Consider the following 27,499-nt stretch of genomic DNA (forward strand, 5'->3'; position numbering starts at 1 on the left):
CCCTACATTTTGTTTTATAAGAGAGAGGACATTGTTAGATCAAGATCTTCAGATGATGTGGTGCTGCAGGTTTTTCCGGCTTTTCCTGCAGCTGAAAAAGCAAATGCGCCACTGGAATCAATGAAGTCGCCCCGGAGCGTCAATTAATTTCTATTGTTGTTTTTGTTTTATTTTTATCGTTGTTTTAATAAATATATAAATCGCGGAATTGAAATCGTTGATTTAGATTTTTCTATTCTGGTATTTTTATCATAGTATATAAAAAAATCAATGAGGGTTTTTGATTGATCTTTATGAAGGGTATAATATGCACTCATTTCATTTTTCATGTGACATTTCGATAGTTGATGACGTAAAAATAAAAAACTTTCAAATGATTTCTAAAACTTTCTATTGAGAAAACATGCCTCATGTCATGTGACTCACTGACTCATATACGCCAAACGTCACGTGTCAGTTGTCTTTGGTGTCGGCTATGTTTGGGTTGTGAGTTTTGTAATAAAAGTCTAAAAATTATTAAAAATCCAGATTCATCTCTTTTATACACTAGTAATTCTTGAGTCAGACAATGTCTAGTTTTCCAGGAAGTATTGCTTTTGACGAATATGGTCGACCTTTCATCATTATTCGTGATCAAGACCAACAAAAACGATTAACAGGAATTGATGCACTTAAGGTAAGGTTATGTTTTGGTACCTATTACTGGAACAACTGATTTTTTATTCGTCCATACAATACGTTCCGACTATATCACATTATGTTGATCATCATGAGGAAGATTGAAATATTGAAAATTTTCATTTCAGTCACATATTTTGGCTGCAAGACAAATTGCTAACACTATAAGTACTTCTTTGGGGCCCAAGGGATTGGACAAATTGATGGTGTCTCCTGATGGTGAAGTGACTGTCACCAACGATGGAGCTACGATATTGAAGATGATGGATGTGGAGCATGAAGTCGCCAAGTTGTTAGTGGAATTGTCTCAATCACAAGATGATGAAATTGGTAAGGCTCAATGTCGAACATATCCAGTAAAATATTTTAAAGTAGTGCCTTTTGAGGTGGATTCATGAAGTAGTTTTTGAGTCACAATTCACAAATCACAAATTGTGTTATTGGTTCTCAGTGGGAATTTGTCTCAGTTTTTAGTCCTGAGAAAAGTTCTGCAAGAGTGACTAGTCATCTGATAGAAATTTGATTACGTAAAATTAACAACAGCGCTCAGAATATATGATAGTTCTCCATAAACTGTACTTAATTTTTTACTACTGAACTTCCTATTTCAATTTCATAAATTAAGGTGGATGAATCCACTTTAACATATTCACCATTTCTGCAGTCAAAACTCGGTGCTACAGTATAGTTTGTGAGACAAGGTCACCCAAAAGACGTGACTGTCAGAAAAATTAGGAATTAATTTTTGGTAATGAAATTTCATGAAATGACACTTTCTTTTTAATGTTTTCATTTCACTTCACTAAAGTTTTTGTTAATTTATAAGAGAAGCTGGCTCTGAAAGTGAGGGTTATGATTCAAGTCAGTAGGTATTTTGTTTGGGTGCCTACTGACGGGTGGGTTTAGTGCTCAAAAGCTTATTAATCTTGAATAGTAGTGGTGTAGTGTGGGTATTTATCGCTTGGGGCCGAAGGCAGGGACTAACGGGACTTTTTAGTCAAACACATTCAAAGCAGCAGAGTAAACAATGTTGTAAAACTAAACCTACTTCGCATTATGTTTGTACCAACTGTTCGGGCATCTTCCATAAGAGTTGTTTACAAGTGCATCACAAAAAAAGTGGTATTTTTGAAAGACAATAAATTAGTATGTTGCAAACATGAAGATGTAAGTGATCAGGAGACCAGCCTTCTCGAAAATACCATAACAGAACTAGTGGATGATGGTGAAATGAAAAACAAATACATTGAAAATTTGATAAAAGAAAAAGAAACATCTTCAACAAATAGAGGATATAGAAACAGAGATGAATAACTTGCAAGAAAAACTAAAAACTACTATCAAAGAAATGGAAAATAAAATCCAAGAATTGCAAACACAAATAAATAAAAAGGTTTCATGAACAGAGTCTAGTACCCAAACCAATAAGCAAATGAAAAATAAATGTACCTCAACTGATTCACCTAGCAGTGGCGTGGATGGAGACAATGTGAAAAATCTAATAAAGGAATCTGATAAAGGAACGCAGACTATTTTTACATCTGACTACAATAAAAAGGCGGATCATATTAAAGTTCAAACAATTAGTAAACAAATTGAACACAAAAGAACAGAATTCGACAAAATTGGGAATGTTAAAAAATTACTATTGATATCAAACTATCATGTGAGAAATATAGCCACGAACCTTCCAAATCATATGAATGAAAGTTACAAGATACAATCTTTTATCAAAGCTAATGCAAACCTTGATGAAGTTTTGAAAACTGCAAAGGAAAGCTCAAAAAAAATGACGAGGGCAGACATTTTAGTGATATGGCTCATAAATATTGACATAAGCAAAATGAAAATATTTTTAAATGAATCAACACATACAAACATCATAATCATGACAGAGCCTTATTGTTTTGATGAGGGGAGAAATAGTAGTATATACAGAAACAATTTAACTTTGTGTAAGGAAATTCACTACATGAACTCAATGTCTGTAAATGTAATTGAATGCAATAATCACATTAGAATTTCAAATATCGACAGAAATGGGTACTTACAATCTGAATAAATCTGTTGTATATTTTGTAAGCAAAGCTTTAGCAAATTATATCAAGTCTGGACATCATGCTAAACAGATAGTTGAAACACATGTAAAAAATATATCTATTGAAAACATAGAACATACACAAATGTATGGAAATTTCCTAATTGAATATGAATTGCGGTCAAATGAATGAAATTTATCCAGGTCTCGAAAATCAAAATGAAGAATCTATATTAGACGCACCTAAAAATATTTTTTTATACCCTCGCCTGAGTCCAGAGGCTCCGATGAAAATTTAAGCAGCAAAAATAGTGCTCCACCAATCAAAGTAGCTTTTTTAGATATGAATAATAGTCATGGATTATGTGAAACCAAATTATGCCATGTCAATGTCCAGGGCTTTTTGAATAATTTGAACTCTGTTGAATTATTTGTTCATAATAATAATATTGAAATCATTTGTTTATCAGAGCACTGGATAACTGAAAACTATTATAGAGATGCATATTTTAATAATTTTGAAATAACAACAATTTATTGCAGGCAAAATCATGTTTGGGGTGGTGTATGTATTCTTGTAAAAAAAGGTATTGAATATAAGGAAATGCTTACATTGAAAAAAATTCTTCGGAGTGTCAAATCGAAATATGCGGAATTTATTGTGAAGTGAATAGCTTTGAAGTTATAGTTATCACCATTTATAGACCTCCAAGTGGAGATTTAAATCTATTTTTTGATTGTTTATTACATACATTAAAACTTACTGAGAATAAAACTGAAAATATAATTTTGTGTGGGGACTTCAATATAGATTATCTGGTGAATGATACTAATACCAAATTATTGAAGGATCTATTCAACTCATTTAAATTGAAATTCAATATGTTAGGCCCTACAAGAATATTCACCAACATTAACGATCACACTACCAGCACTAGTATTGATTATATGATAACCAATTTCTGTAAAGAAATTTATAATTGTGTATTGGTACAACCAAACATTGCAGGTCATCTATTCCACATATTAACTGTTAAAAAACAAAAAGTAAATAATAATGAAAAAACAAGTACTGTTAAATCAGTTATAGTAAAAAGACGTGTCAATACTAGCAGCATTAATGAATTGAGAACTAGACTCAGTACTACAATATGGTTTCCAACGTTATATGATATGACTATTCATGATGGATTCTCTTTTTTCTTAGAGTCTCTTGGTGTTTTGATGTCTCATATCCCAAAAGAAAAACTGTTGTAAACATGGGAATTAATAATAACTGGATTTCTGACGACATTGCACAGGAAGGAAAATGTCTAAGAGATATGTTCCATCTAATTACAACTGATCGAGAAGTTGACCCTAGTAATATGGCTGTATATAAATCTAGGCTGAAACAACACAAGAATAATGTTAAGCAAAAAGAGATTAGTTACTTTTCCACTAAAATTGACAATGCCAGTAACAAAACTAAAGAAAGGTGGAATATGGTAAACAACGAGTTGGGAAGAAAAAGAAAGTGTTATGCTGATAATGTTATCACTCTCCATCATGAATCAGTTGTGGTTAAACACCCTTCTGCTGTAGCAGACCTATTTGCCCATCATTTTGCAAATTCTGCTAAAACGGCTATTTCCACACACTTAGGTCAAAATCTAACATTACCTTGTACAGCCAGTATGAATGTTAATATTGTACACTCATTTGAGAATGGACCGATTACTGAAGCTTAAATTCATGCTGCATTGAGATTAATAAGAAATAAAAATTCGAGTGGATCAGATGACATGTCAATATCAGTTGTTAAAGAATTATTTGACCTTATTGTATCTCCTCTCATCCTCAATCCTATATGCTAGGCTACTTTCCAGAAGAGTTCAAGAAAGCCTTAGTCATCCCTTTTTTTAAAAAAGGAAAAAGAAATTACCTGAATAACTACCGACAAATTTCATTACTTAGTTCTCTTTCGAAATTTGTATGAAAAAGTGGTGGCTACTAGAATAGTGAATTATTTAGAGTCAAATAATATACTATGTAATAATCAACATGGATTTAGGAAAGATCGTTCCTTAGAAACCGCTGCCTATGATTATCTCAATAACATATACTCCGAAGTTGATTCCAATAGTTTGGTAATTAGTATTTTTTTTGATCTGTCAATGGCATTTGACACTGTTTCATCAGATTTTCTATATATAAAGTTAGAAAGGCTTGGGTTTCCATATAACATACTGACTTGGATAAAATCCTATATGAGTTGTCGGCATTTGACAGTCAAATATAACAATATTGTGTCCAAGGAACATGATGTGACATTAGGAGTTCCTCAGGGATCAGTACTGGGACCTTTACTTTTTGTGGTATTTGTTAATGATCTCTCAGAACATGTTAACGATTGCCACATAACTATGTTTGCAGATGAAACCACAATGACAATCACTGGGTCTACACTGGAAGATGTATTAACAAGAGTCAAAGAGGTTATTGATAAATTTACGTCATAGTGTGAATGCAATCACTTGATATTAAATACCTCCAAATCTGTTTCGATGAAATTTTATAACAGAATAAATAACATTCCAGATGGAGTTGATATTACTGATGGAATAGCGATGTCACATGACGTTAAATTTCTAGGAACCATGTTAGATGAATCTTTAAATTGGGATCTACATATTGATGGGGTTTGCAAGAAACTTAATGCAGCATTCTTCGCGATTAAGCAGATGAAATTGCTTGTAGATAAAAAAAAATCTCTCAAGTATATATTTTGCAATGGCATATCCGCATATTTCCTTGAATATAATGTCATGTGGATGTGGTAGAGATCTTAATAGAATATTTGTTGCCCAAAAGCGCATTATAAGACTGATTTTTGATATATATATTATCGTGATAGCTGCAAACCTATTCTTGTAAACTGAAAATATATTATCAGTTCCATGCATATATATATTCAAATGTGTGACTTATGTAAGAAATAATCTTGCATCTTTTGAAACGAATGCTTCTACTCATAATTATCATACACGTCATGGTGGTATGTTAAGGATACCCTCGCACAAATCAAATAAATTAAAAATTTCTCCAATATACAATGTTATCTCACTTTACAATAAATTACCTGATTCAGTCAAGGAGTCAAACTCATATAAAATCTTTAAGAATAATACGAAACTATTCTTAATAAAAAAATGTTTTTATAGTTTAAAAGACTATTGGAGTGATACTTCCTGGGAATAATTCCCAATGTAATATAATTTATGTATTTGTTTTTAAATTGTAACACCTATATATTAGGTGCCGAGTTTTTTGTTTTTATATTTATATTTTATCTTTATTCTTCAATTTGTTATTCAAGTATGCCTAATTATTATTTTTATTCTTAATATGTATATAACATATATTACAATTATTGACTTACCATATGTACATTATGTACCGAAAATGGTTAATAAAATTATTATTATTATTATTACTCTATTTCACAAATTGCCAAGCTTTTGTCTCTGGATAGAGACTTCGCCTGACGAAGTCCCTATTCAGAGAATAAAGCTTGGTGATTTGTGAAATAGAGTAAGTTTGTTTTTTGAATGTGTTTGAAAGTCCCGTTAGTCCCTGCCTAGGTAGACTAGTAAATTAACGTATTTTAAATTGAGGGAATCGTTGATTACTGCTATATATGAACCTCACCTTCAGCTGGGACTCAACGATTTTATAACATCAATTGAGATGAACTTGGATTAAGTCAACCCTGTACCCTGCAGCCTGCAGGGTAGACTTAGCATCAACATCAAAGAGATCAGTGGAAGGTAGAACAAGCTACTTATTCCACATATCTTTTCGGAGAACTAATTTGTCTCAGAATTCTCTTTTATGTAGAATTGTTCGCAACACTAACAAGTACAACATCCCATTAAAAATTAAAGACCATTTTGAAACGTATCACGTAGTTTTGCTTAAATTAGTTAATGCTGATGACTAATAAACATTTTTTTGTATTTTTCACCTTGATATTTATAATTTTTTGTTACAATTGAAGGTTTCAAAACATTGAGTTTGAGTCAAAGTTAAATTGTTACTTTGATATCAGGAGCTTTACAACTTATCAGTTTATTATGTATTATGTAGTGATGAATTATTTTATAGTTTTATATAAGATCCGCTTCTTACAACTTTTGTTCTTGATTTCTGAATAATTCCCCCATTTCTTTCGATTTCTTGGCTTCCCTGATGATTATCACTGGCGTGACAACAGAAAGGCTTTGATGAATACAAACAGTCCTGTCAATGAGGTCATATCATCAAATTTACTTCAAACACACGGTTGTAACTAAGGCCGGTAAAATTATCCGCTTAAACTTTCATCACATTTTTGAGTAATTAAGTGTTATAAACAAATTATAGGCTTAGAATTAATTTCTATATTTCTATACTAAATATCACATTTTTGCATTTCTTCACTTCTTACATTTCGAAAAACTTTTCTTGAAAATGATGAAAAGTGATATTTTTTTTTTTGTACATTATTTTGTAGGTCAAAAATAACCTGCTGAAATAACGATAATAATGAACGTGCTAGGAGTTGATATTAAAAGGTAAGACCTCATTAATCCAAAGCTCGCACAAGTTTTGCCTTTTGAGGGTTGTTATTAATGGGGGGTTGTGACAGCTCGTTAAAGGAAAAAAAAATTTAAACAGATTTTTTAAATCATAAAACTCATCTACATTCACTGTGGAGAACACATGGCTGATGAAAGATGTGACATTGAGTACAGGCAAAGTAAGAGGGAATAGGTTTGGATCTGCAGCATTTAAAGTTCCCTATTCGTGGCAAGCCCTGATTTATAATTCATTATTGATATTTATAATCGAGGAAATATTTTTAGGAGAGATTAGTTTTTGTGAAGAAAGCTTTTCAGGAATCTTCCGAACAAAGGAAGAAGGAAAATAATTTCAATGAAAACTCAAATATGTAGAGCATAAATTTCACTTTCAGACAAGTGTTTACGATAAGTGAAAGTGTTTACGATAATTGAATAGATCTGGTCGATACTTGATGAAAATCCATATTAAAACTCATTAATACAAATTATTCTATGATTTTAACTATCGCGGTTTTTGTAAAACCCTTCAAACTGTATTAATGAGTTTTGATTGTATTCAAGAAATAGTGGATATAAATATACAATAAGCTTGTTATACCTGTCAAACTTGTTATGTATGGGTATTCTGTTACTACTTAAAATACTTTGTTGGAAATTTCCATACAGTAAAAAGAAGAGAATATTGTCAGCGAAATTTTTTCTATTAAAATTTTTGTGAAAATCAAATTCTGTCAATGTTTTGAGTTGAACTTTTTTTTTTCAGGTGATGGTACCACAGGTGTGGTAGTTCTTGCTGGAGCCTTGCTCGAACAAGCTGGATCTCTTCTTGATCGTGGAATCCATCCTATCAGAATAGCTGATGGCTTTGAATTAGCTTGCCAAACTGCAGTTCAGCATTTAGAAAAAATTGCTGAAGTTTTTCCAGTTTCCGCCGAAAATACAGATCCTCTTATCAAGGTAGCCATGACCACTTTGGGATCAAAAATCATCAACAAATGTCACCGTCAGATGGCAGAAATAGCGGTTAATGCAGTTTTAGCTGTTGCCGACTTAGAGACTAAAGATGTTAATTTTGAACTCATTAAAATGGAAGGAAAGGTAAATATATGTTTGAATGTGATATTTTCTTCAGAGTGGACAATATCCCTATACTGAAAGTAAAATTAAAAATAAATGACAAAAATATTACAAACAATTCAGCAGTTTTGTCTCGTACTTCTGTTTAGATACATAATCTGAACAGAAGTACGAGACAATGTAAATAAACTAGAAACTTTAACTGCTTAACTGCTCTCGAAAGAGACCAACTCATATTATGAATTATATACATTTTGATAAAGGAAAGCAAAATATGCACCCAAAAAGTTTTAGAATAGTAAAATGGCATAAAAAGAAACCCATTTGAAAGCTTCATCTATACTGTCACATCACTACTCATACGAGGTATGTTATGGTCTGGTATATATGATCTTACCACTTTTTCAATACCTAGGCATCAAATCCGAAGAAAAAGTATTAAAAACATTTGATTTCCCCTTTACAGTACTTTCAAATGAGAAAAGTATATCTCGAATCTACAACAGAAGAACTACATAATCAGCAAATCAGAAAAAACAGTGCTGGCTATAACAAAGTTTCAGTTTACTTATTGATGAAATGTTTTGTTCACATTGTAGAATTACTGTGTGACAAACACTTTTCAAGAAACAGGAAAATACCTATATAATCTGAAACTGGCAATCAATAACCTTGTTTGAGAAAAGGTGATCCTGAATTATTTTAAAATTATCAACTTCTCGAACTCGCTCTCAAAACTTGTGTGTATGATGGAGTTGTTGATTTGTTCAAGCTAATAAACTGTTAAGTAAAAGCCAGCATGGCTTCTTTGTAGTAGAAACATTGAAACTACCCGTTTTGAACTGACAAATAATATGTACAAAATACTACTAAATAAAATGGAGCATTATGATATTCAAAGTCTCGCTCTGATATGGTTTGAATCATATGTCAGCAGTTAGAAACAGGCATTAGAAATTATTGATTACTTGACAGGTCGATCTGTACAGTCGAGAGCTTTGGAGGTGTTCATGGGAGTAGCACAAGGCATTATTACTTTGAATGAAAACATCTCCGAGAATATGAAATGTCTTGAAATATCTATTGATGAGATTGAGAGGATTTTTTGTAGAAGCGCAAATACTTTCATTGCTGAAACTTTACCTTTCAAATTTTTATTCATTTGCTTGATATGGTATTTTGTCATTTGGGGCAGATATAGCGATTCCGACAGTTTTATTCAGATTTTTGTACAGGTCATTTCTTTGATATGATACTTTTCACAATTCCGGGTCTTTTGTATCTATGAATGCATAAAATTTGTTTTTAAGAATCAACACTATTTCGAACCTCACTTACCTCATCATTCTTTTGGTACTAGACACTCCACTAACTCTTGAAAGTTTTTCTTGAAAAGGGAGCTCGTTTTTCATGCATGAAATATAAGCATGAATGAAAATTGATAAAACATTCATATCAATCAAACAACCCCTAATCAGTTCACTTTGGAAGCTAGAGCCCTATCATATTGATATTTTTCTCAGTGAATCATTTTCTTTGAAATAATTGCTAATAAAAATATGTAATTCAAGTATTTGCATCAAACGTTTTTGTTTCCAGTTTTTTTTCAACCTTTACGTTTTAATTTTTTTTTATGTATAAAGTGCAGTAAAGTTATTATTAAACATGACTGGGATTCCCATATTTTTCTATATCAAGATGGAGTAATAGAGAGCCAAAAACTTTCTTTCCCAAAAATTAATCACTCCTGGAAATATAAACAATGTTTTTGTATAAGAACAAATTTTGAGAATTTTCTATTTCTCGAGAAGAAAAGATTGCTTCATAAAATTTATTTATTCAAATCACAATGAAGAAATACCTTTATTATAACATTGTAGCTTTGTTACATGATTCATGCACTTCATACGAAAAAATTGAATACAAAACTATTGTATTTTTTGTATGGAACTGGGAATTGTTTATCGCCGATTAGTTACATTCATTATCTAATAAACTTAAAATTTCAGTTCAACACAAACTTTTTGGACAAATTTCAATACTTCCTCCAATGAATTATTGAAACCTGATATTTGTAACTTCTACAGAACTTTTTTTGTAGCCTGCATGTTACCGCTTAGTAAATTTTATGGGAAAATCTTGTAATAGTTTATTGTAATTATGTTTGAACTGGACACAAAATATAATTTAATATTCATGAAAAGTTTAATTCAAAGACATTGTTAATGATTTTAGGTTGGTGGAAAGTTGGAAGACAGTACACTCGTTAAAGGAGTGGTCATTGACAAGACAATGTCTCATCCACAAATGCCGAAAGAATTGAAGAATGTAAAGTTAGCTATCCTCACCTGCCCATTTGAACCACCAAAACCAAAGACCAAACATAAGTTGGATGTTACCAATGTTGATGAATATAAGGAACTACGACAGTATGAACAAGACAAATTCAAAGAAATAGTAAGAGAATGATAATTTATGTAAATATATATTGTTTGTAGAGAAATTGTATTGAATTTTTAATGTTTTAATATTTTCAGGTTGGATTGGTAAAAAATGTTGGAGCCACTTTGGCTATCTGTCAGTGGGGTTTCGATGATGAAGCAAATCATTTATTACTTCAACAGGAGCTTCCAGCAGTCAGATGGGTGAGTGGAATTTCTATACTTAGTTGTTGTGATACACCTCTGCAGGTTTATATGTTCAAAATCAGTAATAACAGAGACACCACCTTGAATAACTTTTGTTAAAGACACGACAAAGTAATTCTGTTAAAATCAATGATACATTAAATTAGACAAGTTTGATTGAAAACCTTTGCACTAAACTTTCCTCTAACATCTATGCTATTGAAGCTTTGAAGGAAACTGTTGACTTTGTGGTTTTAATGACAGTATACTGTGTGAACTTGAACTTGGGGCAGTAGTCATGAACTCAAAATAATAATTAATAATAATTGTACAATTTTCACTCTTAAAAATGTATACAAGACGTGTTTCACTACACGGTAGCTTCATCAGTTGGCTGGTACATCAAACTATTCTACAATGTCACTACATAGTCGCTTCCTACTGTCTGTCCATGTGTATGCTTAGATCTTTAAAAATACGCCACAGATTTTGATGCAAGTTTTTTTAATAGATTGAGTGATTCAAGAGGAAGGTTTGTATGTATATAACATGCATAATATGGTAGAGAAACACTGATGATTTTTAGAGGTTTCTGATGTTGTAAATAAAAACCTTTTTTTTTACTTACATTGCAAATGCTTGCTGAACCCTACGAGATAGATCAAAAAATGTACTACAGTATTGTACACCTTGAAAAGATCTACAAAAAATCCGCGATGGTATATATCTACCTCTTAGGGATAACCTACAATAACCATTTTTTGTCTTCATGAAAAATTGGCTCCTTTACAAAGTGATTTTAAGCAATACAACATTAATCCTTACCCAATTAAGTACCTCAAATACATTGTGCATTCAATATAGATCAATATGGCCTTTAACAGCATGTAATTTAAATTAATATTTTCAAAGATATTACAGATATAAAACATAGCGGTTGCTGCGGTACCGGACGGGGAGCCGGCGGCGCGTGCTTATAAATAGCGCCCCAAAGGCCGTGCTTCGCCCTTTAGCTCTTAATGATTAGCGGCGATCGCACGCGTTTATATGTATATGTAGTATCGGCACTGCACCCATGCGGAGCCGGGGCGGCTCGCTAGTATTTTGATATAATTACAATACTTGATCAGAAAAATGATTAATTCTGGTAAAACAGGTAGATTTTGAAAAACCAATTACAATACAATATTACTGCTAGGAAAGCAAATAATTTATGAATGTTAATATTATTGATGATAATAATAAGTATTTATTGTCATAAAATACAAAATTACACACAAAATGACCAAGTACATTCAAAATGATATCAACCAGGTAAAAAAGATGATACAAACAATCTCATAGGATAAAAATTTGCTAAAATTTATTGAATTCAGCTGCCCATTCAGAATAGCCTTTTTGTCATTCATAAAAAGTTGAACAGAGAGTTATGGCTCTATAGTTCTCTATATTTTCTTCAACTTTGTGTGTAAAGGAATAGACAATTTTAAGTTTTGAAGGAAATAGTCCTTGTTGAATTGACAAAGTTATGACATAGGTTACAGGTATTATAACTTTTCCATAAGCTTTAGTTTGTCATTTGAAATCTCGTCACAACCAGAGGACTTCGAATTTGTTAACTTTGCAATATTTTTTATTTTTTATTATTCTGCTGGTGTAGAAAAAGTCAGTTTGATGATATTTCAATTTTTGAATGAATATGATGATAATCAATGTAGTTCAGAAGACTAAATGTTATATTTGCTGCAGTAGATGTGAAAAACCTATTGAACTCATTCTCACAGCTTTTTAGTTTCAATTAATTAGCTCTTAGGCCTTATTTCAACGTCATTTTTCCTGTAATGCTCTAGGTGGGAGGACCAGAAATAGAACTCATAGCTATCGCAACTGGAGGACGCATTGTACCTAGATTTGAAGAGTTGAGCCCAGAGAAACTTGGCACTGCTGGTCTAGTTAGGGAAATATCTTTTGGTACCACAAAAGACAGGATGCTGGTCATTGAAGAGTGCTCAAATTCTCGAGCTGTCACTATTCTCGTACGTGGCGGCAATCAGATGCTGGTAGCTGAGGCAAAGAGGAGTTTACACGATGCCTTGTGTGTTGTTCGAAGTTTGGTTCAGGTAAAGTATATTTTTATTTGTACTAATAATTATGAATTACAATGATCCTAATTTTGTAGAACTTCTTGAGAAAATAGTTGAGAATAACCATGAAACATTGTCAGTTTTATAGTTGAAGATTTTTCTAATAGAAAGAATTTAGAAATTCTTTTACCTTAAACCAAAAGATATTTTACATTTGTCTCGAATTTGTTGATATTGTTCAATATTTTAATTTTGAAAACCTATAGACATAAGATGGATATTTTTCAGCTACTTATCTATCTAAGATTGAATGCTGAAATTTTGTGTAATATTGGTAATTATGAAAATTTATGCACTCTGTGAAATTATTCATTTGCTTATACAGATACAATACACATTCACATATATGAGTTGCATACACAGTAAGTTATATGATTGATTACCTTTGAAAGTTCCTCTACAAGTTTTCTGATATTTCATTTGAATATCTGAAATCCCATTCAAAATGGAACAAGAAACCCAAGGGACTGTAGCCTCCTTGTATGTTCTTGTGAAAAGACTTGATGGTATATTGGGCCACAGACTGTACAGGAAATCAACACACACACACAGACAGGTATGAACAACAAAAACAACCATCAGCCACAACAAAAGAGAGGGGTAATTAAAACGTTGGTGAGAGAGTACAACGTATCGTGATCCTGAGAGTCTTCCTGAGGAACTCAAAATGCCTTCAAATGAAATGGGTACAGCGAAGAGGAATTTAAGTGGGCCATACGACCCAGAAGAAAATGCCAAAGTAGCCTCAGCTAGGCTGGTTGAGGGAAAAGCTTTACTTATCTACGTTAAAAATGTTATAGACTGGATTTTGTAAACTTGGACAAACATGATCTGAAATCTATATTTAGACCAACAAAAACTATCAGACAAATTCTAAGGTCAGCTGAGTACCCCAGAGAACCTTCAGCAACAACTGGGATATACCGGATTTCTTGTAGCTGTGGGTCAATCTATATTGGAACCACGAAAAGAAGTGTAGGTACCTGTCTCTCTGAACATAAGAGAAATTGTCAACTTGGACAAACCGACAAATCAGCTTTAGCCAAACATGCTCTTAACAAAGAAGGCACTCTCAAAATCTATCCAAGAGTATGTAGAGAGGCAATAGAAATTCAAAAACACGTATAATTTCAATAGAAAAGAAGAGGCAATGAACATTAATAAAATTTAGCTACCTGTCTTTAAGGGTACACAAATAAGGTCAGGCAATCCAATTAAGATAAAATAAGCCATGCCCACTAATAATAATGATATAAATAGCGCAAGTGTCAAATATCAGCATCGTAGTTATTGCGTTCAGAACAAAGGGAACAACTCAAGCACCAACTCAGGCACTGCAACCGTTACCACATTGCCTTTGAGAATGTCTGCCGCAGTAGTAGAAGAAACGTCAGACATAAAAACCTGCAGACCTCTTCTGGATGGTGAATGAGTGTATTCATGAAAATAATTATAAATCTTCACCAAATAGGCTTTACTTCTAATTGGCATTTAACTACAACACTGGTTTCTATATTACAGTGCAATTTAGACAAAATATCGACCTTAATTAACAAATATTACCAGTTGATAAACATGTAGTTTTAAGAATAGGTAGCCAGCAGGTGCAAACCAGGTAAAATTATTGTTAGTAACAATTTGACTAATTCCGGTGAATTTTCCATTAAAGTTAATTTAATGGTTGTGAGAGATTAACTTATTGATTTTTGTTCAATAGGAAATTAGAAAAAAACCCTGGAATTAGACGAATCATCAGTAACAATAATTTTACCAGCTTTGTACCTGCTGGAAACCTGGGCTCAAATCTATCTTTTTACCAATTAATAATATATGTTTGATGAAGTCAATAATTTGTATAAATTGCATTGTATTTTAGTGTAGAGTACAAGTTCAATTGAGGAAACTACCACTGTAGTGGATCACATATTGGATATAAAGTCTGTATTGTGAAGATTTGTAAGTATTATCATGAATAGGTATTGAAAAAAAGTAAATGAGTGGTCATATTACTGTGAGATAGAATATTTAAATTTTTTAACAAGTTTTCAATATGCTTATTCCATACAGTTGCTCATCTATATAATAATTCCCAGAAATTAGGCTACTTGATGTAGCTCTTTTTTGTTGTTGTGTTCAAAATAAAATAATGTTCATTTTCTGGATCAGGATACCAGCAATTGCAATTAAATTTTACGTTTTTCAGAGCATTAAAATCATTATGTTGGTATGTTAAGGCTACCCTCCCCAATAATCAAATAAATTTAAAAACTCTCCAATATACAATGCTATCTCACTTTACAATAAGTTGCCAAATTCAATCAAGGAGTCCAAATCAAATGAAATCTTTAGGAATAATAGGAAAATAATGTTGATAAAAATGTTTTTGAAGTTTGAAAGACTACTAGGGAGATAATTTGTGATAATAATTCCCAATGTCAAATATTATATGTATATTATATATTTCATTCATAACATTATATCGGAAATGGATAAAAAAGAATGGTTACTGCAGTGTCCATTGATTTAAGAAAGGCATTTGACATTGTTGATCATACTGTTCTTCTGAACAAACTGTGTTGCATGGGTATAAGGGGCAAAACTTATTCTCTCATTGAGACATTTTTAAAGGAAAGATCCCAGTTTGTCGCTGTTGGTGAGAGCATGAGTGAGTATATAAAAAATAATTGTGGCGTACCACAGGGTTCCGTTTTGGGGCCTCTTTTCTATACACTAATGGTACTGTCACCGAGGCAGGCCAGGCTTAAGGCAAAGTATTTCACGTTCGCCAAAGACAGGGTCTTTTTGTACAGTGGATGTGATTTACATTTACTGGAGAACACAGTTAATGAAGATCTCTCTAAATACTCAAATTGGCTTGCACATAATAAACTTAAGGTGAACTCTGCAAAAACCGTTTACATGCTATTTAAACAAAAAAATAGAATTTGTGGAAATATTGAATTAAGAATAAATAACTTACCCTTAATGAATGTTGCAAAAACCGAGTATTTGGGACTCATAATAGATGATAAGTTAAACTGGTTAGTACACATAGAACATAATAATGATAAAATTGTACCAATGTTAGGAGCTCTATATAGGTGTTCCAGTTACTTGAGTTTCAGTAATAGATACGTTATTTACAATGCATATATATTGGCGAATCTTAGGTATCTGTTAATCATATGGGGTAATTTCAAAAAAAATCAAACACTACAAAATAAATCAATAAAAATTTTATTTCAAATTCCATTTTGAACCCACACAAATGATTTATTCTCACAGACTGAACTACACTCAATCAAATATCTACTTAAACTTGAGCAATGCAAGAATATATATAAAATAAAAAACAAAAGAATCAAAAGCAACAACTATCTACTAGTCAACAACCAGTTTTATGAGTATAATACAAGGGGTAGACATGACTTACACCTGAGCATGGTAAGAACGAACAAAGGATTATACAATTCTTTTACACAGGCTATAAAAGTCTTCAATGAATTACCTGTCCATATACGTGAGTTGCTGGGCTATAGTTCATTCATCAATAGTTTAAAAGAACATCCGAGCCTCGAGGCACATGTCTGATACTTTGATACTATGAGCTTATTAGTGGTTTACTAGTTTTCATGCTTCACTTGTCATGTTGAATGTTTGTGAATCCCGAGACCAGCATTTTTGCTGATTAGGGAGAATAACGACATATTTTATATTTATAATGTCTTAACTATGTTGAACTGTACGCTGTTGTTATAATTTTAATTAAAAAAAAATGTTTCTTTTAAAATTGTGAAATTTGTATATTAGGTGCGTGATTTATGTTTTATATTTCTGTTTTATAATTATTCTTTAATTTTTTATTCAAGTATGACAAACTATTGTTTTCATTCTTCATATGGATATATTATTTAGTACAATTACTGACTTACCATATGTACATTAAGTACCGAAAATGGTTAAATTATTATTATTATTATAACTGCCAATAACAGGTTGACTTTATATATTTCTTAGTCAAATAAAATGTACATCTGTGATAAGTTTTATCAAAATCAGAGACAGTAAAATGAAATTTTTAAGTGAAATGTTTTTTGATTTGACATGCATTGACCCTAAATAAAATAGTCACTTTGGTTATTTGTCTTTTCCACCATTTCTCTTAGACAATACATGCTACTCATTTTCTGGTAAACCCAATAGTGCAAAACATTTGTGTTGATAATAATAAGTTGAGGAACAATGTTCAACTTTGTCTCAAATTTCAGGAACCCAGAGTTGTTTATGGAGGTGGTGCAGCTGAAATTTCGTGCAGTCTGGCTGTCTCTGCCCAAGCAGATCAGCTTGCTACTCTAGAGCAATACGCTTTCCGTGCATTCGCTGAAGCCTTAGAAAGCATTCCGTTGGCTTTGGCAGAAAACAGTGGATTGTCATCCGTTCATGTTCTTGGAGAATTGAAGGTGAGTGTTCTTTCGCCGAGATGTTTACAGATCATACGTTTACTTTTCATTTTACTCGTATATTCTTTCACATTATTGTTAAAAAAAGTGACAAATGCACATTTTTTTTGTGTTAAGGGCATCAACAACTTTGGTCAGTGGCTGTGGGTTCTGGGTATGTTATGTTTATAACGCTCTGAGTCATCTACATGACATAGCCATTTATTGTTACAACAACTGAGTTGATACACCTTCAATTGTATAAATAAAAAAAAATATTTGGTTGGAGGTGGATTTGATATCCCAGTTGACTGCTGGACACACCAGCCGTGCACCAATTAATCGCTACATGCACATAATGGGGAATGTTCCTCAATTACAGCAAATGCAAGTTTGAACAAAATAAAGTTGAGTTTTTCAAATTCACTTCAAAAATTATTCAACTTGATGTTTTAAATGTTGGGTTTTAATTTTTAAAGGGATTTGTTTCTAATTCACATATTGGCAACATAAGGCAAAATATAAATTATAGTTCAATACCACCTCCACAAGCCACATAAACAACAGTTGTTTTGTTATATATTTATATAGTGGAAGATAGGTTAGATACACAAAATGTCATATGTCGCAGAATGTCTCGGAACTCGGAACATAAGTAAACAGAACACCACGCCTCTGAAATATGTCATCTTTGTTTGTCTCGTACAGGTAACAGATTCATTGTCCTTTATTAGCTATAACCGATGTTGCCAAAGGGTGAAATAGAAACGAATCCCTTTAAATGTTGAATGCATTATTTCATTCTTCTTTTTTAAGTATATAAATAATTTTTTAAAGAAAAAGGTTGGAATGATAAGTTTAAAATGCGTTGTTTTAGAGCTCTTTTATGAAAACTACTTGATTTTCGTCAGGAGGAACATTCCCCATTCATACAGTCAATTATAATATTATATTATATATAGTAAAACCAATAATGATTGAGAGTAAAGCGCGTTGTCATATCTAAATTTTACGTTACCAGTTTATAGCAGAATCAAAATATAGTAAGCAGTAGAGTTGTAGGTTGTGGCAAATTATAGATAATACACAATACTAGTACGATTAAAAGGTATTATTTATGACAAAAATCAGTAATGAGCTTGTAATGAGTAATACTTATACATTTCCTGATTACTGATCAGTTAAAATTCATTATTTTCTGTATAGTGTTAGATATTTATTACAACTAGTGGCAACGCTGTACGCAACGATATTTCTGTCTTTGTCACTTTACCGTAACTTCCATCTCATCGTTGCAGTCCTCACTAATGTACTTGCAGCCATGAGCGTATCATTGGTTTGTGAATTATACAGAGTGAATTGTACGTTTTAAAGTTAAGTTAGTCAGCAATCGACGTGTTGTGATAACAATTGGTGAAAATAATAGTGCTAATAAGTGTTTAAGCGTTACATACAACCACACCACAATATCTACAACCACAATATCTTGATAAAGAAATTGCATGCATATTCTTTTTCAGAAAACTTATCATCTTTACTCAAGTCGTATCTTTCGAATCGCGAGAATTTTGTGAAATTCAACGATAGAAAATCAAATACCTTCGTAACATCTTCGGGTGTACCACAGGGCTCAATACTAGGTCCTTTGCTCTTTGTTATGTTTGTCAACGATATATCTAATTATATTAGGTATACAAAATTTGTGTTATACGCTGATGACTTGAAAATTTACAGATCCATCAAATCATTTGAAGATACTGATTTCATACAAAATGACATTATCTCCATATCTGCTTTCTGTAAGGATAATGACCTGGCTTTGAATGTATCCAAATGTAGAATAATAACTTTTACCAGGAAAAGAAACCCTTTCAAGAGACTCTATAACATTGATAATATTCCTATCGAGAGAGTCAATGAAATCAAGGATCTAGGTGTAGTGTTTACTTCAAACTTCAACTTCAATGAACATATTGAAAGACTGCAAGCGGAATGTTTCAGACGGCTTGGATTCATCCTCAGGACTTGTCATGAATTCACCTTTAAGACTTATGAAGTACTTTTCAATTCTTACATTTGTTCAAAACTCGAATATGCGTGTGTAATATGGTCACCCCAAACGCTGACGCATTCTGATATGCTGGAAAAGGTACAAAAACGATATCTCAGGTCAATGTATCTAAAAAAATATGGAATATACCCTTTTATGATATCCTATGTAAAACAAATGGAAGATTTTAATTTAAGCACCCTTAAGAAACGTCGAGAAAATTTTCAAATATTATTCATATTCAATTTATTACGAAACAACATTTTTCTTCCCGATGTACTCGCTTCCATCAATTTCAGTATACCAGATATCCGCCTGAGGCGAAGAGATTGCATATTTCATAACTTCAACGTAAATTCTCCAGTTGATTGCTCCTTGATAACTACAAACAAATTAGTTGAAAACACTGATATCGATATTTTAAACATTACCCCAACCAATCTCAGATCTCTGTTATTCACTATTCAATAAGAATGAATTAATGTTACATGTTTCTTTTATTTTTAAAGATATGACATATATATTATGAATTTACACACTAGCCCGTATCTATTTCCTATATTTTTTAACACCTATTTGCAATGATTTCATATATTTCATTATAGGGATTTTATATTTATAATAATTTTATTGTCAATTGTATCTTTTTATCTATATATGTGTTAGGTTTAGTGTAGTTTAGGTGCTGTGTATATGTAATTGGACTCTGTCTGTATATATTCAGGATAAATGAATAAATGAATAATTGAATAATAATTATATTTCTACACCGTTCTCAAACTACTCAAAAAATGGGAGACATGGTCGGGCCTTCCACGTCGAAAAAGGTAAAACGGTCGGAGTCTCGGTCAGTAAGAGAAAAACAAATTGTACTGCGAGTATTTCACTGTCTTGAAAGAGATCATCAGCCACCAAAAGATGACTTTGTGCATATGTGCTGTAATTGTACGTGTGTACCTCCGAATAACCAACCGGGCATTTCTACATCATTAAGTTCCACAATTACAAAAGATAAATTAGTTGATATGTGCTCTGATTATACCGGTGTACCAAAATCATCGATTTACAAAATACTATGAGAAGCAGAAATTCATGGGGACGTACAAACGCCAAAAACTAGTAGCGGATGAAAAAAAATCACAGTTGATGAAGAAGCCAAAACCAGTATACGCAGAACTATTGGGTTAAAACAGCCATCTAGAAAAGGTAGTCGTCTGATAGTTACGCATGTAGGAAGCGACAGTGGATTTTTACCAAATGGTCAATTAATATTTAAATCTAAGAAAACAGGCGACTATCATGAAGAGATGAATACGGAGGTGTTTGAAAAATGGTTTGAAGGTATCATTCAACTTGTGGAACCTGGGTCTGTCATCGTCATGGACAATGCCCCATACCATAGTCGACATTTAGAACCATTACCGAAACAATCATGGAAAAAAGCAGCAATTCAAGAATGGTTAATTAATAAGAACATCCAATATAACAAAGATAGTTTGAAGGCAGAACTACTTCAGCTAACAAAATTACACACAGATAAATATTGTACCAAACTTTCACTCAAAAGGGAAATTTTCAAAAATTTATCTAAATGGTACTATGCAGACGGCAGCTCTTCGTCGGTAGGCACTATGGGTTCGTTGGCACTATGGGTTCGAGCAAAATTTCAGTAATTTAAAGGTCGAAGGAAAATGAGAGGGGCGCCACTACAACTTTTTATAATATCTAGTCAAAGAGTACTTACTTGGAAAGTTGAGCAACCAAATAATGACTACTTAGATGGTATACCCAGAACTATTAGAGACTTGACCATAAGATGTTCGTAAGTTGATGAGTGTGAATCGACAAATAAATGAAACATAAACACATACAATTTTATTAAAATTTGGCTCTTCACTGGTTCAGGAACAGTTTTTCAAAAAAAAATTAAAAATTATGTTTCTGTTAGTGGATACTCAAATTATACTCAATTATCAGGTGGATTGTGTGCCATTTTTAGCCACACAGTACTGTGGTGGTTTTACATATGGTTGAGATACATAGTTATACCTGAGTATCAAAATCAGATTTTACAAATTAAATGGTTCTTAATATTAATAAAACCTGTTCACTGGAGCTGTGGTAGGAGTCAACGGTGGAATTCTCCTGGATGAATTTTCAGCGGGGTCCAAAACTTCCACAATTCAAAAGGGTTTCATCAAAAATCATACGAAGCGTATCCCGATGATGGTTTGTCTTTCTTCCCAAAATAATCCGTTCCAAAAACGGTTCCTCAAAAAATTGTCTCTCTTTCAATTTACATTCCTCCGAAATAACGAAAAAAACTATTTTTCCAAGAACGATCCTTCCATAAAAACTATTCTTCCAACAAAAAAATCTGTCCTCTCTGAAAACTTTCTCTTGGCGAAGGTTGTTTTTTATTTACCAAAAGTCGTGGGGAGGCTATGGACTTGATCTCAACGGCGTAACCCTGTTCGGGAAGGGCGTCAGGGTGATCGTCCGATGGAGTCTTGTGGGTCTAAATAAAACTTTGGAAGAAGGAAGCCAAAACCAGACAAATTCTGCCCTTCTTCCGTAACGACCACTGCTCTCCACCATCAATCAACTCACCTCCTCACCGACTGAGTGACTCGGAGTGACTAACTTCCAGTCAGAGAATTCTTCCCCTTCCCATCTCCCTACTCGTGAAGATGGTGCAAACTGCCATTGTTGACACGTTCCACGCCACTCACCCAGACTGAATGGGTAAAAATCCCAACGCGTTCAGCTACATTCGGTCAGAAACCGAGGTGTCTACACTGCCTCTTGGCATCGTTAGCCATCTAGGACCACGCCAACACGAAAACAAACGAACGAACTAGAGTCGCCCCGAAAGTTGGACATCTGATCTAAGAGAATTGTCCGAATTGATGGTAGGCAAGCAACTATACCACCATAGGTCTCTACAGAAAAACTTCTAAAATTAACAAAGTCAGTAGCGAAAATTTAATTGCTGCAATATAAAAAATTCGCAGTGGATGAAATGGCGTTAAGTCGTGGATTTACAGTTTTAATGTTACCACCATACCACTGCGAATTAAACCCAATAGAATTAATCTGGGCGCAAGTAAAAGGATATGTGGCACGAGAAAACAGAACATTTAAATTTGTGGACGTGCAACATCACCTACAAGAAGCTATTCGAACTGTTTCTGCAGAAGACTGGAAGAAATGCATGCAGCATGTTTTAAAAGAAGAGCAAAAAATGTGGGACGTAGACAACCGTATTGAACACAATATTGAACCAATCATAATTCACTTTGATGATAGCGGTAGCAACAGTGACGAATCTGAGGTTGAAGATTAGACGAAAATTTGTACATTTACATTTATATTATATTCTATTATCAAAAATTTATAATTTGTATTTTCTAGTACCCCTGACGATGAGTTTAAGTTATTCGAAAGCTTGAGAATAGTTATAAAGAGTTCACTTATCAATTGCTGCAACCCAATAGTGAAAAAAAGTTATATATATATATATATATATGTGTTTTTTATTAATATAGTTAATTTATTTGGTACCTACTATAATTACCACGATTATTACTCCGTTTTCATAAGGCCCACCTAATGACTACAACGATTAGGTAAATTACGATATTGCAAAGTTTTAATGAAATAAATAAAAAATGTGTATGAATATTTTAACTAATTGTACTAAGAATTTTTCTTTCATTCTTAACCCTCTCAAAAATTATTAAGCACGCCCCCGATTTGCTGTCAACTGGGCTTACTTCTACTCTCAATCATTATTGGTTTTAGTATAATTAGTAAAATTTCATCAATCCAATAGATTGTCGACCTGCATTATTCTGTTTATCGAACACTCAGAGGTCTTGATACTTCACCAATATGACTTTGTCATCGGAACATATGAGAATTCGACATAGATTTTAAAACTGTCCTACAGAACTGTCTGGGATAGGAATTATTTTGTGTTGACTATTCTGGAAGTTTCTCAATCTTTATCTTTTATTTGGAGGAGTGTGTTTATGTGAAATAAAAGTGAGAACGTTTTTTCAAAGGGATTTAATCTCCGGCGATTCAAATTCAATGTAAATCGCTACTTTCGCACAGGCACTGCTCTCAGAGCGCCTTAAGGATCTTTCTGTAGTGCTTGTGTTTTGTCCTTGAAAAAAATCAATAGTAATATATTGTGGTTGACCTTATGGAATGCCATTGAAAAATCTGTATATTTATAATGAATCTTGAAAAAAATGCATCAAATATATCCTTCTGATATGATAATATAATAATGAATTTGTCACTGTGGATTCACATTTTGAAAAGCCATGTTGTTGATTAGTTAGACTGTTGCAGAAAGATCTGTTACGAGATAGTCAAATATTTTGGAGATGACAAACAATCCCCAATTTAATTCAACCACTTTATTAAAGGTACCTATCTGAGCAGAGTTGAGCTGGAGGTAGGTGGTTTTTGATTGCAAGCTCTTTTTTCAGTCTCATATTGATAAACTAGTATTTTGAGGTCTATGCCGAATAGAGTTCATCAGACGTAGCTGTCACTATCATCCCACTTATTGTATATTGCTCTAGTCAAATCCCTTCTAAATTATGCTTCGTATATTTGGTACCTTCATATCAGGTGCATATTGATGGAATCAAGGCTATACAGAATAAGTTTCTAAAGTACCACAGCTATATACTTCATGAAATGAGAGTCAAGATAATGGTGTACCATAAATACTTTGATCTTTGCACACTTTTTTCAAGATGATTTCAGGCCTTACAGACTGTTCGGATCTGTTGTCCCTAATGAGCTTCAGAGCCCTGAAGCAAAGTATTCAAAACCCTGAAATTTTTTCTGTTCCATACTGTCAAACTAAATATAATAGCCCAATATACCACTTTCCGAGATTGGCAAATGGTGCACCTTGCTATGTCACTGGTATTCCTCTGTCAAAATTCGAGCTCCACTGTAACAAATTTTTGCTTTAAAGCTTTATTATATGACTTCATCAATGTATTTATAACTTAATCATTTTCTAATGAATTACAGAATGTATTTCAATATTACTATGTTTTCTTTCTTTTTTTGTGATATACATATAATTGTGGTTAATTTTTAAATAAAGGGGTGAACCAATAAATAAATAAATAAATGAATTAATAAAATTGAAATATTTCAATCACAGTTGCCTATGCAAAAAAACAGAAATGTCAATAGAAAGTTTAACATTGAATATTTTCGAGATTAATACTCTTGTGAACATCCTCTTTTACATGTGAATCCGAACCTGTTTATTCAATATATTTCATGAATTTCAAATATCATTACCATTATGATCTTTCTCATTTCACAGGCCAAGCAGTCCGCTGCCGAAGATCCGGCTTTGGGTGTCGATTGTATGGATACAGGTAACATAAACATGAGAGAACAGCACGTCATTGAATCTCTTAGGTCTAAACGTCAACAGCTCCTCCTGGCGACTCAACTGGTCAAGATGATATTGAAAATTGACGACGTTCGCCAGCCCAATTAACAAAAATAACTCATTATCTCGATTTCATTGTATTATCGTTCACTGCACTTAATAATTGACTTTTCGAAAATATCTATAGTTTTTTAATGCTGTTTCCTGAATTAAAAAATTAATGCCTTCAACTGATGTTAAGTCTTGCCCATTCAAGTTGAGCAACAAAGATTATATTGTGGTTGTTTTCCAAGAATATGTCGACATTATTTACATATATTTTTTTATATGTATGAAGTTGCTTGTCTGATGGCATTATCAAAACTTGTTACTGCTCATTTTTTGTAAGATGTTACGTCTTACGACCAGATGGATTTTTTTTCTATCTGGCAACTCTAATTGCAAAGTTTTCATTAGCTACAGAAATGATCCTATCCCACAAACTACTGATGCATAGAAGGGACAAATTGTTTTTTTTTTCGTAAATTTCGACTTGAAACTTGAAGCAATTACTGGTACATTAACTCGATTTTACAAGTCTTGATTGCATGTTCATCACTCTACAACTTGCTGAACATCCTGAGCCAAAACATCTTGTCAAACGAGAGAAGAAAATCCACTTTGGTCCTAGATAGGGTGTGTGGTTTTGTGAGGCAGTTTAACTACTCACCTTCCAAATAAGGAGTAAAGACAGCAGAGTGGATAGAAATGCCAAGAACAATCAAGCAGTTATCGTCAATACAGGCATCCCATTTGGTTCAACGTATATTTATAAAATATTGCATAGCATGCAGATGAACTAGACCAAGCGTAGGTAACTAAGTGCGAAAGAGTTTCTATGTTCTGGCATCAAAAAAAAAGGATATGTTACCAGAATGACCGTCTTTACCAGTACACCAATCTCAATATTGAGAAAGTAAAGAATGTCAGATAGGTACTCGAGGCATTCTTCTCTGAAAACAGATTACATGACTAACTTCGTTGAAAACTAACGAGCAATATCCTCATATTGCATCTGAAGTATTTCAATTACAGCCACGAAGGTTGCACAAAGATTATCAAGGCTTTGGAGTTTGGAGTCAACTTAAAAATTGATTCGATGGTATCATTGAAAATACAGTCTCCAAAAGAGAAGCAGTACATGCTATTCGGTCAAGACCGTGCAGAAATAATATGTGCTGAAGCCTCAGTAAACGCGACTTCCTCATTTGGTGTTCTACAGATGCAGTGATACGATCTGATCTAAATAATGTCTCCGGTCATTTCGAAACAGATTCCCACAATGTCTTAGAATGTATGGAATTTCCGAGTTGTAAGTCAGAAAAATATAATTCATTTTTTCATGCTAGTTTGAAGCCGAAAAAATGAAAAAGAACTATTGTGGCTCTTCTTCGCTTCTATACAACTGTATTTTTCATAGCTGATTTTTCATTTGTTTTGCTTTTTAGGTTCTTTCCAATACACCGATTTTGGAATTTGACATGTGGTAGGATAGATACTACCTTTCATTATCAAAAACTCATTTGAATGATTATATTGATCTAAGATTTGCTGTAAGTTTAATTTTTATTAAATATAATATAACATTTTGTGTCTGCCAAGACATTTGATGGGCAAGGCTGCAAATGAGTTGTTCTAACTTTATTCTCGATTTGGGTAATGGCAGTAATCAAGTAATACCGCTTTGAAATTTTGTTTTCGTTTACCAAACCATGTTTAGTATTTTAATAAACTATTTATAATTTTTAGTCTTTTTTTTATTTGCTTCCCCTGTTCTTGAATTGTTTACAGAACAAGATCATGGACTGTATTGAGAAATATATGGCAATGGCAATAAAAATCTAAACATTCAACTCTTCCAACTTTCCAACACAGTAGGATCTGGTAAATTCCTGTTCAACCTTGTTGAAGTCAATTGAGTGATGATCTACATACCTGTTTCGGATAATTACCCCATATCAGTAGAAATAACCGAATGTGAATGTACACATTCAAGATGACCAACCATGAAATACATCATTCAGATCGGTCTATAAAATCGTGCAGGTATTGTTAAAAAGTTGATGAATGAACACAGGTTTTGAATGTGAGTCAATGTACCATAATAGCTGTCCACAAGAAGAAACTTGCTGTGATGTAGATATCACTAACCTATAAAAACTCAGCCCAATGAATTTCTAGAAGAAAAATTTGAAACAAATTACAGATAGAAATACATTATTAATGATGAAGAAACTCCAACTGACACATATGTAATAATTCCACACTACGATGGAATCGGCCGAGTCTACACTTAAATTACATCATTTCAATAACCTCACAAAAGTGAACAATGAATTAAAAACTGTTACCCATAAACATAGCAA

The 27,499-nt window shown here is 32.7% G+C and overlaps 1 protein-coding gene across 1 annotated transcript; it reads left to right on the forward strand.

Moving 5' to 3' along the window:
* Window positions 1–440: 440 nt before the first annotated feature.
* On the forward strand, window positions 441–26,881 carry CCT5 (Chaperonin containing TCP1 subunit 5). The gene is made up of 8 exons (XM_074181546.1): window positions 441–676; window positions 807–1,008; window positions 8,084–8,418; window positions 10,633–10,854; window positions 10,935–11,042; window positions 12,875–13,144; window positions 17,437–17,628; window positions 25,023–26,881. Exons 1-8 carry the CDS (start codon window positions 569–571, stop codon window positions 25,200–25,202), a joined length of 1,617 nt encoding a protein of 538 aa, XP_074037647.1. The 5' UTR covers window positions 441–568; the 3' UTR covers window positions 25,203–26,881.
* The last annotated feature ends 618 nt before the right edge of the window (window positions 26,882–27,499 follow it).

Source organism: Leptinotarsa decemlineata, unplaced genomic scaffold (assembly GCF_025532065.1).
Source record: "Leptinotarsa decemlineata unplaced genomic scaffold, Ldec_3_MD MMD2_tig00026314_RagTag_RagTag, whole genome shotgun sequence".
Lineage (NCBI taxonomy): Eukaryota > Metazoa > Arthropoda > Insecta > Coleoptera > Chrysomelidae > Leptinotarsa > Leptinotarsa decemlineata.